Source organism: Colossoma macropomum, unplaced genomic scaffold, assembly GCF_904425465.1.
Source record: "Colossoma macropomum unplaced genomic scaffold, Colossoma_macropomum, whole genome shotgun sequence".
Taxonomy (NCBI): Eukaryota; Metazoa; Chordata; class Actinopteri; order Characiformes; family Serrasalmidae; genus Colossoma; species Colossoma macropomum.
The window spans coordinates 18596312-18612331 of record NW_023494804.1 but is presented as its reverse complement, the minus strand read 5'-3'; the positions used below and the strand labels follow the sequence as shown (position 1 = coordinate 18612331).

At 37.1% G+C, this 16020-nt stretch overlaps 1 protein-coding gene across 1 annotated transcript; it reads right to left on the bottom strand.

Annotated features, from left to right (window-relative positions):
* Positions 1-1197: 1197 nt before the first annotated feature.
* Positions 1198-3236, bottom strand: ccl19b (chemokine (C-C motif) ligand 19b). Its single transcript, XM_036594973.1, has 4 exons — positions 3103-3236; positions 2831-2942; positions 1742-1851; positions 1198-1648 (listed from the first exon to the last, which is right to left on the bottom strand). Exons 1-4 carry the CDS (start codon positions 3182-3184, stop codon positions 1635-1637), a joined length of 318 nt encoding a protein of 105 aa, XP_036450866.1. The 5' UTR covers positions 3185-3236; the 3' UTR covers positions 1198-1634.
* Positions 3237-16020: the final 12784 nt, after the last annotated feature.

Here is a 16020-nt window from a genome sequence, read left to right as displayed (position 1 = left end):
TTCAGCCAATATTTTCCTCTTACGACCAGCCAAGACATGTTTGGTGTCTTAAAGCAGAATTCCAGCCCAAAACTAGTAATACATATATTTAAAAATAAAAATGACAATAAAAATAAAAATAAAAAAAGTTTTTCGAGGGTTCTTTCATAAAGAAAATGGTTCTATAGAGAACCTTTAAAGAACGCTTTGTATAATTAAAGGGTTCTTTGCGTTGTTAAATGGTTATTCAGATTGATGGAGACTGTGATGTAGATGAAAAGTGTTCTATACAAAGGCCAAAAGGGGTTCTTCTATTGTTACAATGTCAAGCTTGTCACAGTTGAAGAACCCTTTTTGGTGCTTTATAAAAAACACATTTTAAAAAGGTTCTACATAGAACCATCTACAGCACATTCTCCATCAATCTGAAGAACCATTTAAAGATGCAAAAAACCCTTTCATCATGCAAATGGTTATTTGAGTGTTCATGGTTCTATATAGAACCTTTTTCTTTACTAAAGAACCCTTGAAGAACTTTTTAAGAGTGTATATCGGTTTATTTCTACAGTTAGGCTGGGCCACTAGCTATCGCGCTCTCATAAATGAAGTTAATTGCTCATATTAGGATCCTGCAACAGATGGCTTATGCAAGTAGGACACAGCATCTAGCTAAGCTACAAACAACGGTATAATAAACCTTCATAACAAGCACTTTTAAAAGTTTAAAAAGGTTAAATAAGCCACTTGCTGGGAGTTTCCTCTGGGACCTGGAGCAGCAGGAATCAGTCACTTTATGTGAGGGAGGGGAACGCGAGTAGCTGACGCATACATATTGCTAACTCTGATAAAAAACACTATATATCGCTGCTGTTGGAACAAAACCTCATATCTCCAAAATGGTAACTTTACAGGAGAAGGAAAAAACATACTTTACTTTTAATGTAAGTCAATGGAACCAGACTTTTTTCCAAGCACTTTTGGGCCGTTTCTTTTGATTCATTCATCATGAAATTTACACACAATGTAAAGGAGAACAGGCATTTTCAAATTATGTCAAAAAACTGAAAAAACGACAAAAATAGAGATACGAGGTTTTGTTCCGACAGCTGCGAAATAACAGTTAGAATTAAATATGATAGAAGAAATTAATGAAAAAGAGTAAACAGAGGCTTTAAGAAAACATTTGTTACAATATAAATACAAGAATAAATTCACTGCTAAATACAATAAAAAACTTTATTTGTACAACTGCACAGTAGAAACCTGCATTTACATTAATAATAAAAATACACAGCTTATGCCTACACATACATAGCTTCATGTGATATACAGTAGTTACAAACAGGACTAGTAAAATAAACCATCCACTGACAGCGTCCATCTTCTGGTCTTTCAAAGATAAACAAGCTCATAGCTTTAGCAGTGTTGTTGGTGGTTGGTTGGGATACACAGATAAATAATAATATCTTAGTAATGTTAGATAAGAGTTTGCTCCCTTGGCTGTGGTTTCAGTTTTGGGCTTCAACCCAGAGACCACCCCACAGGAGTGTGAGAGCCCACAGACAGGTGTCCTGGGATCAGCGTCTCAGAGTGAACTCGAGGGTCATCCTGACACTGGACCTGCATTTCTCCATCTTTAGGTCAGAAATTGTCCTCTACTGCTTCTTACCTGCACATATTAGAGAGGTCAGTTTGTAAGAACGTATTATTTAAGGATGCAGGAAATAATCAATTCAGATTCGGTGGAAATGTGGGGACTCACCTTTGGATTTCCTTTTGGGGGTTTTCTTTAATCTATCAGTCAGTTTTCTAACCCAGTCACTTTTTGTCAGAGGAGGTGCACAGAGTTTTCTCCCCTTTTTTGTGACAAACCTGTAAATAATAAAAGATTTTTAGAAACTTTCACCATGCAGAAGATTTATAACTCTTACAAATCAGCCTCGTGATGATCGTGTATAATATAAACAACAAAAAATGCTAGATTTGCAAGTTGAAAAATGTTAAATGAAACAATATTTCCTATCACAAGATTATTCAATCTATTTAATTAAATTTATTTCTAGACATTTTCTACCTTTACATTAAGTGAAATAATCTTACGACATCTGCATATTTTGTTTAGAAAATGGTTAAAACAGCCAATTGAAAACTGTGCCATCTGGATTGTGTTGTCTGTTGGATCTAGATAGATTCAGCCAAGAGTGCTTTCCCATTGGTCAAGACTTCAGGAGCTGAACTGAAGGCCTCACACATTAGATTACCAACATGATTAGGAAGTGACGGAGGAATCAACCAAATGCCTTTTTATTTCCAGTGGAGGCAATTTCATGAGACAAAACATCACTCTAGGTTTTCTGGAAGTTCTAAATGCGTCACTGACTGTGAATACGAGCCGCGGCCTAAGCAAGTTTCGGTGAGTTGTCAAAAGAGTCACAGTAAAACTGTATTTTATACAAGATAAAATTCATGGTAATGTCTGTTACAATCTAGAACCATCCTTGTTAGGTTAGCACTAACATACTACTAGAAGTCCCATAGGGGTTACTAGCAAAAATATCATTATTATAGAGGTGTTTTTTTTTTCCTGTGTTTCGACATTTAGGGCCCAAACTGAAGGCCTAGCTGTAATAGTCAAGGTTCACCTAACAGGGTCACTTGATAAGATTGGGTTATATAAATAGAAATGTCTAGAAATAGGTTGAATAAGCTTATAGTATCCAGCATCATAATGAGAAACCTTAATACATATATTATATAACCATATATAAACTATATATATATATATGTGTTGCAGTGTATGTAATATAAAGCAGTGATGCTGAAGGTGTATAATATGAGTAATATAACTCACACTGTGGCAGAAACATTGCAGCCCTTGTCTACTGTCTGCAAGTAGAAAGACTTCACCATTTTGTGTGGGATAGTTTTGTCCAGGGTTGACAAACAGCAGTCTTCTCCTTCAGCTGTAGCAGACAAATAAACAGTGCATGTCAAATACATACTTGAATGCCAGTGTGTATATATATATATATATATATATATATTCACATGATATATGATATATGATATAATATCTGATATTTCATCCGTATCTGATTTCAAAATAACAACAGTATGTCTCACCTACTGCGTAGCACCAGCCGCAAAAGACCAATAGCAGCAGCAGTAAAACAGTTGTGTGTGCCGTCATGCTGTTACTGACCATCCTGCCTCAGTGTGCCTGTGTTCCTCCTCGTGTGCAGACTCCACTGAAAGCAGCCGCTATATATCCCTCCAGTTTAACTTTCACTTTCACATATCAGTTTTCCTGGAAGTCTTGGCCCTTTCACCTGTTTTTTTAACAAAGAGCAGAACTGCCTGCCAAGTGCAAGTAAAGCTGCAGCACCTCCCGCGTGATTTTGTAATGTTCTTATCAGTGTCAAAACTCCTCATGAGAAAAAATGTCTTGGCACAAGAAAGATCTCTTACTGTCAGTGCACTGTGACCATCCTCAGGGGAATTTCACCATTTAGCTTTGAAAGGGATGGACTGTCATCAGCTTCTTAAGTACTGAATGCAGTGAATAAAAGGATAGAACTTTTAAATGATTGAGATTAATGATGTTTGTCCTATCCATCTGCAAAAGCAAGAAAATAGTGAAATAAAAACATGTTTAATTTACACATGAAGAAAATACATTAGGACTAGGATCACAGCCATAAAATATATAAATATATAATACATTTTTTTCTTTTCATTTTGTAAGCGTTAGCGTTCTGCGTTCTGATCCAGTTTGTTAAGTCTGTTGTGACGTCTTTCCGCGTTTGATTTTTACAGATAATTTTATCGCGCTGAAGCTTTTGCCCAGTGCACTTTTCTATTAAACTTGAGAAAAGAAGAAGAATGTTTTTTTAGCCAGTGCAACTCAGAGATGCAGACACTGGTTAACAGCCCATTCTGATAAAAAAAAAACATTCATCACTGACTCTGAAACTGCAAAGCAGGCACTGTATGAGCCTCTGCTTCAGCTCTGAGCTTCAAGCGTTAAAAAAACAAAGCACAAGCAACCATGAGCTCAGACGGCTTTAGTGTTAATGTGTAAATTTTCAACATGACTTTTGTTTTGTTTTTTTTCTTGCTAGTTTTGTCTCAAAAACTCAATGCAATTTGGCAAAAAATCTGATTTCCACTAATTTTCTACTAACTCCAGATGCAGTTGATCAGCGAGCACATGTTTGGATTCCAATTTTATGTCTTTGGTTTAGAATTGGAGCTACAATACAGCTCACATGTAGCAGTAAGTCATACTGTGCACTAAACTATATATTGACCTAAATGAAGACCTGGATGCATTTTGAGGTTGAGACAATTTTGTATTTTACCAAAATCATTTGGGCTATTTTGGGTGACTTTGAAGTTCTACACCCTTGAAAATGATGGCCCCTTTAAGGGTTCTTTAGTAATGCAAATGGTTCTATATAGAACTGTGAACATTTAAAGAACCCTTTGCATGATTAATCTAACTTTTATTAATGCAAAACCATCACACACATTTGAATGGAATAATTACAAAGCACAATTCTTTCAGTACACTGAGTGTTGAATATGTAAAAATATATGAACACTGTCTCAGCTCCTCCACTAATAATCAATTATGGCTGCTGTGTTAATCCAAATCTCTCCTATTCAATATAATATGCAGTCATCATAAAAATAACACAAGCAACCGCTCACATTAGAAGGAATATGGCATGACATCACACACTGCTCTGCATCAGTCACTCATTTCTCCTGATATTTGCTAAACAGGCAGTGAGCTGATATGGACTCAGCAGAGCGAGCGAGTGAAGTTAATAATGAACCCGGGAAAAATGTGGCAGCGATTAGGTGTGACATTTCATTACACAGCGGAAAAACCCCGGAAAGTTTCGTTCTAACTCCATCACTAGTTAATCTACAACCGCGCTTTATTTACACAGCGCAGGTACAACTAATTCACTTAATGGCTTTTTTGGTTAATTTACTACAGTTGTTCCTAATAAACAGACACACGTTCAGCTCAGTCTTCTCATTATTGACCGCCATCACTGTAATACTTTATTTTTTTGTCAATATTAACACATGAAGGTAATAAGAGGGGACAGTGGAGATCGTGGACATCAGAGAACACAGTTAAAAAAGAAAAACACCTCTGAAAGCAGCATTTTACAGTACCTGTAACAACTGCTTAAAAATGATAGAAATGGACAGTTAAAACAGAAGTTAGGTCACCACTGGGGTGGTCTTAAAGTTAGGACAGTATTTAGGAGATTTAGTCTAGTTAGGATGTTTGTGTAATACTGCTTTCTTATCTGGAGTCAATGGAGAAGATAATAAACTTAAGAACTGTTGTTCTGTAATAGCCTCTGTCCTAAATTCAGTCTTAACGGAAGTTATTATGGTGACTAAAGAGATAAGATAAGATTTCAGATTGAAGATACTTCTACAGTCTGGCCCCTGAAGAACTAAAAGCCTACTAAGTTAATACACTCTCAGAAAAAAGGTAGTAAACTGTCACTGGGGCAGTACCCCTCCTGTCACTGGGGTGGTACCCTCAATGGTACATCTCAGTACCTTTAGTCAGGGAACATTATTGTATCATAATCCATGGAAATTAAGTTTTATTGACTCCACACACCCCACCTCATCTCCAGGCTTTTTATTTTATTGTTCTGTTTAAAAATATTAGGTTATGAAAAGGTACAAATATGTACTTTTCACCTGGTAAAATTATTATTATTAATAAATAAATTCTTATTCAAGGTACACAGTTGGACCTTAAAACCATTGTTGTACCTTTGAGGGTACATTAACATCGTTTGTACCTTGATGAGTGAAAATGTACCTGCATAGAACCTTTATTTCTAACAGTGTATGGGGGCTAAACTGTACCTGATTGTAGCCAATTTGTTCTTACAAATTTTACATTGTACTTTGTTTTTCATTTTGTCTAAAGTAAAATACAGCATGTCAATGGGGAAGGATGTATTTTGCAGTGACAGCAGAATATCTCTCGCTCCATGTGTGCTCGGGTGGCGGCAGGCTTGAACATCCCTGTGTGGAATCGGGTCCCACACTTGGACTCTTGATTTCTTAAAGGGGAACTTTATAGTGTGATTCTGAAGCTACACTCAAATACTGAAGTCAAACAAAACCGACAAAGACTAACTTTCTCAAGACCAGTGAAAAAATGCAGAGCAGATTTCTTCAAATGCTCGCTGCTAAAGAAAACTTTTTCCACCACATAAACTGGAATCAAGGTAAGAAATGTTAGTGAGTGAAATAGATTAGCCATCATTAGCCACCATATCTCTGTTAGCCATTAGCTTACAGACTGTCTAAAGTACGCCACGCAATAAAATAACCTAAATAAATAAAAATAAAAATAAATAATCTACCTCACTATTCTACCGCATAAACTGGTAAGCAGAATAGTTTGTTGCTGACCCCACAAATTTCCATTCGCCCTGGGTTGTTCTGCTTCGGCCCGGTGGGCTCAGTCTCTCTCTCTCTCTCCTTTTTGCCTCCTTCTTCTTCAAGCCACTGCAACTCATTTGTCTATTCTGCTTCAAATCGATTTGGCGCTACGAGATTTTGGACACACATCTCCTCAAAGTGCTCCACATACTCTGCCATCTTCCAAAAAAGCGTAAGAAAACTGTAAAAATAAACTGTAAACAAAAGCTGCTGCTGGCATTAGCCATGTTGAACGGCTGTAGCTACAGACTAGAAACAACAAAAGCATGTTAGTTTGCATGTATTGGTCTCAGTTCAGAATGTGGGTCCAAGAGAGGAACATGGAAGTGATCCTGGAGTAATAGTTTATACTAAAAATACATTTTTGGCTAAAATGTTATAACAAAATTATCACAAAACAATGTCTCAGGTATCAAGCAATGCATTCCTAACCATTTTGTGTAACAACTTAATGGGATGTAGCTTTTAGAGCCATTAAATGCTTCGTAACGTCTGGTTCCTAGTACTATAATGGTGGGCAATTTTGACTCTGTAAATTTCTCTAGAAAGGTGCATTTCACACCAAACCACTCTAAATGACTTTGTTTACATCTAAACCATTGAATGATTAAGTAATTTTGCAAAATCGGTGGAGTTCTCCTTTAATGCTTGAAATGAAGGAATCGACTCCCAGCCTTATTTCAGTGTAAAACTGAAAAAGCAAACTTCAGACACCAAACGTGTCTTGGCTCATCAACTACATGTAGTTTTTGAGGCCAACAAAAGAGTACATACACATACGCCTCAGGCCTCCTCTCTGAGCACTCACCTGGATGCTGAAAAAAACAGGTGGAATTTCACTGGAACTCAGGGATGATGAAAGAGGCTGAATAAGGAAGCAAGTCATGTTGGGAAAAGAGACAAAAATGCTTCAGACAAGCAGGAAATCCAACACTTTGTGATCTTTCACGAAGATTAGCAAGACAAAGGGTGAACAGAAGATGGAAGTTATGGAACTGGAGTTAAAAGTGCATTAAAAATGTATTAAAATGTATTAAAGTGACCTGGATGTCACAGCAGTCAGAGAAGAGGTGCTGGGAGGCGCTAAAATAAGAATAGCGCTATGCTAATTCATGCTAATTCATGCTAATTAATGCTAGTCATTGGAACGACTGTATTCTTAACACATTAATCAACACACACATGTAGTATAGTGTTACATCCCAACCCGCACCAGTATTCTCAGGAGATCTATGTCAGGATCAGTGCAAAGGATCCAGTTAATCTGGAATCTGGTGCTGGGTCTGGTCATCTATTCCAAGATGTTTTGTGAATAGAGAATCAGATAAAAGGTGAGTTGGAGCTATTGTAATGGGCTGTGTATGTATCATGTTATGTTTCTTCATGAGTAACAATCCACTATCTGTCTGTTCTGTCTGTTTGAAAAATTATAAATGCGGGCTGTCGGGAAGACACTACAAATGAAAGTACACACCGCATTGGTAGAAGGCTAAGACTCGGCTAGTCACTGTTATAAAATTTATCTAAGTAAAAGAATAAATAACATTGGTTATTGACATGCGGTAAAAGGAAAATTCCATTAATTTTTGAACATTTCTGCATGATTTCGTGGTTTAGATGTAAACAAACTCATTCAAAGTGATTTGGTGTGAAATGGTTCACTGTAGAGAAACTCACAGGTTCAGATTTCTTTACAGTGGTGGTGATAGGAACCAGGGGTCACCATGTCTACAATACAAATATAGCCATTTTATTTACTATCCAAAACCACCAGTGAACCTATATGTGTCCCCTGAGCTTTTCTATGTAATATTGTGGTAAACACGAAAAATATAAATTTTCTTTGGGGACTATTTTGCCTTACAACACTCTGCATGTATCTTTCCACTATGAATGGATTAAATCAATTGATTTAGATACAACCTCATTTCCAAAAAGTTGGGATGCTGTGCAAAATGTAAATAAAAATGAAATGCAATAATGTTCAAATCACGTAAACCCTATATTTAATTGAATTTAGTATAAAGACAATATATCAAATGCTGAAGCTGAGAAATTGTATTGTTCTTTAAAAAATATATGCCCATTTTGAATTTGATTCAAAAACACGTTTTAAAAAAGTTGGGACGGGGCAACAAAAGGCTGGTAAAATTGTGTATTGCTAAAAAAACAATTGGTGGTTAATTGGCAACAGGTCAGTAATATGATTGGGTATAAAAAGAGCATCCCAGAGAGGCTGAGTCTTTCAGAAGTAAAGATGAGGAAAGATTCACCACTCTGTGAAAGACTGAGTGGGCAAATAGTGCAACAATTCAAGAATAACATTTCTCAACATAAAATAGCAAAGAACTTTTGCTTTTCATCATCTACAGTACGTAATAACATTAAAAGATTCAGAGAATCTGGAGAAATCTCTGTATGCAAGGGACAAGGCCAAAAACCAGTATTTGCTGACCATGACCTTGGAGCCCTCAGGTGGCACAGCATTAAAAGCAGACATGAGGAAATCACTGCATGGGCTCAAAAAAACTTATGAAAACCACTGTCTGTTTGTCGCTGCATCCACAAATGCAAGTTAAAACTCTAAAATGCAAAAAAGAAATCATATATAAACAGGATCCAGAAACACTGCCACCTTCTCTGGGCCTGAGTTCATTTAAAATGGACTGAGGTGAAGTGGACAAGTGTCCTGTGGTCTGACAAATCAAAATTTGAAATTCTTTTTAGAAATCATGGACACTGTGTCCTCCAGGCTAAAAACCACTCAGCTTGTTATCATTGCACAGTTCAAAAGCCAGCATCCATGATGAAATAGGGGAGCATTAGTGCACATGATATGGGTGATGTGCACATCTGTGAAGGCACCATTAATGAACAATATATACATGTTTCAGCAACATATGCTGCCATCCAGACAATGTCTTTTTCAGGGAAGGCCTTGTTTATGTCAGCAAGACAATGTAAAACCACATTCTGCATGTGTCACCACAGCACAGCAGCGTATTAAAAGAGTCCGGTTGCTGGATGCCTGCCTGCAGTCCAGACCTGTCACCACTAAAAACATTTAGCACGTTATGAAATGAAAAATACGACAAAGGAGACCGTGAACTGTTGAGCAGCTGAAATCCTATATCAAATAAGAATGGAACAACATTTCACATTCAAAACTACAGCAGTGTCTCCTCAGTTCCCAAACAATTACAGTGCTGTTAAAAGAAGAGGTGATGAAACACAGTGGCAAACATGCCCCGTCCCAACTTTTTCGGAACGTTTTGTTGGCATCAAATTCAAAATGGGCATGTATTTTTCAAAAAACAGTAAAATTCCTCAGTTTCAACATTTCATATGTTGTCTTGGCAGTATTTTCCTCTAAAATATGGTTTACATAATTATAATATCATTGCATCCTATTATTATTTACATTCTGCACAGCTTCCCAACGTTTTTTGGAAATGGCTACATTTTAGGCCAAAACTACATCACAAAACTATCAGAATGGATCAGATGCTTGCAGATTAAAACACAAGGTAGAGCTTTACTTGAGGTTAAGGGATTCACACAACAATCGTGGTGAAAACAGTCCAAGGTCAGAACCAGAAAGTAGCCTATCCAGAATAGGAGTATCAAACAGAGAGGTCCAAAAACACAGTCCAGGGTCAAATACAGGAATGTAAAACAACAACAACAGAGCAAAGTGGAAAAGGCAAAAGACCGGTCAGGAAATGGCAAAAAGCTCATACACAGGTAATCAGCAATAATAATAATAATAATAATTTTATTTATATAGCACTTTTCATGCTGGTGGCAGCTCAAAGTGCTTTACAGACAGGTGATAAAACAGTTATAGAAGAGATCATTAGTATTTAATTAGAATCAGAAGAAAATGAAGATTAAATTACAAGATAAACACCACGAGACATTCAGTTTTAGTTAAATGCTAATTTAAAGAGATACGTTTTTAGGTGCTTCTTAAAAGTGAGCACTGAGCTTGCCTGTCTAATAAAAGGTGGAATTGAGTTCCACAGTTTAGAAGCATAATAACTGAAAGAGTCTCTCCATGTTTTCTGTGTTTTACAGAGGGCATCTGTAGAAGGCCACTATCTGCAGATCTTAGATTATGTGCCAGAACATAAACAGACAGACAGGATGTTGGCAATACTTTGCAATTGAGTGACCTAAAGCTTGGGCTTATATACTGCTTAGCTGCTTAAGTTGAGACAGGTGAGACCTAAGAAAATAAGAAAATAATTCGGAATTCCATGATATGGGCCCTTTAAACAAATTGGTTTTCCATTATTGAAGAAACTGTGCTTATTTCATCAGAAAATCATTCATTATTCTCTTCAACTTACTTTTTTTGTTTTGTTTTTCTTGCACATTTGCCTCACCGAATTTCTGCTTCAGCCGTACACCAGAATAAATACATGAGGCAGGTGATGCATGGGAACTTCTTGAGCACAGTTATATTGAATTGCATCTCATGGTTTATAGCACTGGGTGAAAAGAATGAGTGCCAAGTTAAAAAGCTGCTTTATGGATAGATGAGATCCTGTAACAATGGCCAGTAAAAATCCATAAGCTTTTATTTTTCAGGGCAGGTGGAACTGAGGGCTGTTTTTCTGCCTGTTTGGCTCTGCCAAGCTCTTTTTTCTCCATGACTGATAATAATGAACAGCTTCTTTAAACCTATGTGGCCTGGCTGCTGTTCCAGTTGTTTACATTTCATGTTTACTTCTCTTTCATGGGTGATGATAAATGCATTGCAACCTTACAGTGTCATGCTACAACATTTTTGGTAATACAGTTGAGCTTGGGCCTAATCTCTGTGTGACCTTCAAGTGGTAAACAATCCGCGAGAACATTCAGGCATATTTAAAATGACTTGTCAACCTGAAGCTTGCCCAGGGCTTAAGAACGCAGCAGCTGGTATAATGTCTTTCAGTCAGTGCACATATTCTCTGACAATCCACAATAAACAAGTGGTAATTATGCTGCCAAGCATTTGTAAGCTTACAGGAAATTGCTCAGTGGGGTCATAGAGGGCAGCTGAGAAAGCGGCTGCACTCTCATAACTCGCTTTTTTATTAAGATTATGGGCTGCTTTCACTGAAAGGGGGGTTTTTGAGCACAACTAGAGCTTTTCAGCCTTTGTGTTCTCCTGTTTTAGTATGTTAAACATTCATGATGTGAATTGTGCATTTCTGTGCAAAAAGCTTTAAGCAAGCCAAGGCACTGTGGGTGATGTGTGCTATTGTATAGCATTAAAGTACACAAAACACAAATAAACATACATAAGAGAACATGAAAGAGCACAAGTCTAGATTTGTTCATATGTAAAATTTCAGGTTTTCTTTAGTCCATATGTTCTTTGAGCACAAATGCAAGGAAAATTTGCTCAGTAACACTGAGATTAATAACTGATCATCACACTGATTTATCAGTCTACTCAGGCTTTAGTAGAGCTCAGTAACACTGAGATTAATAACTGATCGTCACATTGATTTGTCAGTCTACTCAGGCTTTAGTAGAGCTCAGTAACACTGAGATTAATAACTGATCATCACATTGATTGATCAGTCTACTCAGGCTTTAGCAGAGCTCAGTCTAGATTTGTTCATATGTACAATTTTAGGTTTTCTTTGGTCCATATGTTCTTTCAGCACAAATGTACAGATCAAATTGAAACTGTATCACTTTTATCACTTCATAGGCCAAAATTAAAAGCGTAACCATTGCTACATCTGTTCTTAGTCTACTGACCTCCTATAGAGGACCCGCAGTGGTCTCTGTTTAAATGACTATGAAAACCCCCTTATGATGATGAAGGTGGGAGGAACCTTTGAAAAACTGCAAGCACTTTAGAGCAGATACTTGAGGGCTGCTAGCTGCTATTGCAGACGGAAGCCAGATAGCTAACGTTAGAGCTGGGAATCACATCTATATTTATTAGCCTCATCACTGTTTTTGCTATGCTGTTTCTTTATAACAATAGTGGGGATTCCCAATGTTTGTACGAGGTGACATGCTTTGGATTAAAAGCAGTTCCTTCCTTACCCCATCCTCTTCTTTTCCCATCATTCTGGTGCAAGTTTATCTTTGTCTCATCTGTCCATTAAATGTTGTTCCAGAATTATCTAGGTTTTTTTTTGGGTTTTTTTTGTTTTTTTTTGGCAAACTCTACTCTGGTTTTCTGGCTTGCTAATAGTTTATATCTTTTGGAAAACCGTCTGTATTTTCTTTGAATTGAGGTCAGATGATAGACTGAGCGATTACAGAATATTCCACTTCTTTAGCTTGAAAAAGTCTTGGGTTGCTTTTGCAGTAAGCTTCGGGTCATTGTCCATGTGCAACGAGGCTCTTTGGATTTCATATTGAGAGTTAGCAGCAACAGATTCCAAATCCAAATGCCACACTTGAAATCAACTCTAGACCTTTTATCTGCTCACTTGAAAGTGAAATAATTAGGGAAAAACACACACCTGGCCATGGAACAGCTGAGCAGCCAATTGTCTAATAGTTTTGAGCCCCTTAAAATGTAGGGCTCTGTGCCAGTTTAGATGTAACTACCCTCAAGTTAAAGCTGAATGTCTGCACTTTGAGCTCAAATCCATTATGTAATGTTCTATTTGAAGCTTCTTAGAGATATTAACATATATTTGTATGTTTACAGTGATTCTTTTAGTCAAGTGTGGCTTAGAGCTGCCGCTGCTGTTCTCCATTCCTATCAACTACCTGAAACCTGCAACTTGTATTTACAGTCAGTGATGTATCTAGACCTTCCAGAAGGGCTAGTCCAGGGGTCGGCAACCCAAATGTTAAGAAGAGCCATCGTGTCCTTTCAACAAAAATCAAACCACCTTGGGAGCCACAACATTTTATGTCCATTTTATTGAAGTAACACCATCTTAGCTGAAAATATGTCTTAATATGTGCTAATACTGTCCTGGTACAGACAAAAAAATATAATCTAAACAAAAACGCAGACTTACTTTGAGATTTAGTTCAGTTGTAGTCACTTTTCTCACATCTCCTGCAGGAAACCTTTCCTCAAAAGTAGAACAGTTTCTTGTAAACTGTCTCTCAAAGTTCGACTTTTTACGAGGATGAAGTCGCTTCTAATTTTCCCATTCCACTTTAAATGGCAACTGAGGTGCCGGAATGCAACTGCTACACCATTTAAGTTGGATCAGAAAAATTCGAACAAGAAGCTGACTTCAGCTTTGTCACTTTTTAGTGTTTGACAGTTTCTCGTTGCAGATTAAACATATCAGGAAACCAGATGAAGTAATTATGAATGCAAATATGAATGCAAATGAGTCAATTTGTCTCCAAATCATCAATGACATGACCTGTAACAAGATACTACAGTGAAAAAAAACCTAATTGGATATTGGGCATTTCAAGAATGTAACCCTTTTGTTTCCTCCCAAACCTAACCATGAAATAAAAATATTACTACAGTACCTGAAAAACAACAAATATGATTATTTAATAATTGTGAAGGCTCTGAGGGTTCCACACAGCTTTAGACCAATCAGAATAAGTTCTGTGCATTTGTCCTGATCAAACTATATATATGCACACTTATGTCTGCACGTTTGCACTTTGTACCGTCTATTTCACTCCACTGTATACGTGTACATAGATGGAATGACAATAAAAGCCTCTTATATATATATATATATATGAGAAAAAAATGCTTACTGCCCAAATAAACTCAGGTAGAATTACACTTTGGCACAGTACTGTAGTTAGTATATGCTTAAGCACAGATAATCAGAGGTAATCGTTGATGTTTTTGGCTTATCTTTGTTTCCCTTTGGACTGCAGCCAGCTTGCAGAAATCCCCTCAGTACTGCCAAGATCTGTATAGGGGTGGGGGGGGTGGGTGTCACTTTCCAGGAAGAAAAGGAGCAGCTTGTCAGCACGGCATTTCATCACTGTGTGACAAAATCATTCCGGTAGGTGTGTAAAGCTAACTGTGCACTGAAAAAATGCACTGCACTGCAGTTTATATGATCCATATGCTGGGCTGGGATGTAATGGAATACAAGTAGTATTGGAAAAACATATTCAGAATCCAGAAATATCTTATCTGTATTCAGGCAGTGTTACATTTTGAGAAGTACTCAGAATACAGTTGAGTACACTGATAAATCAATGCGATGAGTCAGTTATTGATCTCAGTGTTACTGAGCTCTGCTAAAGCCTGAGTAGACTGATAAATCAATGTGATGATCAGTTATTAATCTCAATGTTACTGAGCTCTGCTAAAGCCTGAGTACACTGATAAATCAATGTGATGATCAGTTATTAATCTCAGCGTTACTGAACTCTGCTAAAGCCTGAGTAGACTGATAAATCAATGTGATGACCAGTTATTAATCTCAGTGTTACTGAGCTCTGCTAAAGCCTGAGTAGACTGATAAATCAATGTGATGATCAGTTATTAATCTCAGTGTTATGTTATGGAACTAAGGTCACAAAACACTGACAGGAATCAAGTGTACTTTCAAACGTTTGCAATGACAATGACAAACAGGCAGATGTTTTAGAGAATGATGAAGCGTTAGAACACTTTCCCTTTTGTCTCTCCAATATAATGAAACAACTGGTCCATAAAAGGAATCAGGTGTATTGGACTGTATCGCACTTCGGTGATGGGGTTAACTGCTTACAGATAGTGTTTCATATTGACAAGATGTATAAACAGTTTCAGCTCTGATAACCACATCTGGCATCTACACATAAATCTCCACTGGACAAGAAGAAACAAAGTGAGTCAACTCCCTGATCTGTTACTGTTTTGTTTCAGTTACTTGAGCCTGTTTGTAATGTAATGATGCCATTAAACCAGAAAATTTGATTTCAACAGATGCACCGACTCACACCTTTCACTTTCCGTCAAAAGTAAAAAAGTCAAAAGTAAAAAAAAAGTAAAAGAAAAACAGGAGTTCAAAGATTAAAGGCTACAGAGAAAATGTGACTCCTAACAACCACCTGGAAGACCTGGTAGACACCGAAACTGCCCCCATCAGATAAACAGCACTTAAAGCTTTCATCTTTGAGAGAGAGGAGAAAATCAAGCGGCTTCAGAACTGAAAACATCCACAGGTGTTTCTGTCCATCCTTCCACTGTGAGAAGACAACTCAGCGCTATGGGTCTGAAAGGATGTGTAGCTGTCAAGAAGCCACACTGAGAAAAGGAGACAGACTGAATATCTGAGATGTACTGAAAAATGTGATATTATATTTAGTTATATATTACTGTTTGTTTCCCTAACAAAAATGAATAAGTTATGCAGTGGTGCTTGAAAGTTTGTGAACCCTTTAGAATTTTCAATATTTCTGCTTAAATTTGACCTAAAACTTCATCAGATTTTCACACAAGTCCTAACAGTAGATAAAGAGAACCAAAATAAACAAAAGAAACAAAGATATTAAACTTGGTCATTTATTTAAAGAGGAAAATGATCCAATGTAACATATCTGTGAGTGGCAAAAGTATGTGAACCTTTGCTTTCAGTATCTGGTGTGACCCCCTTG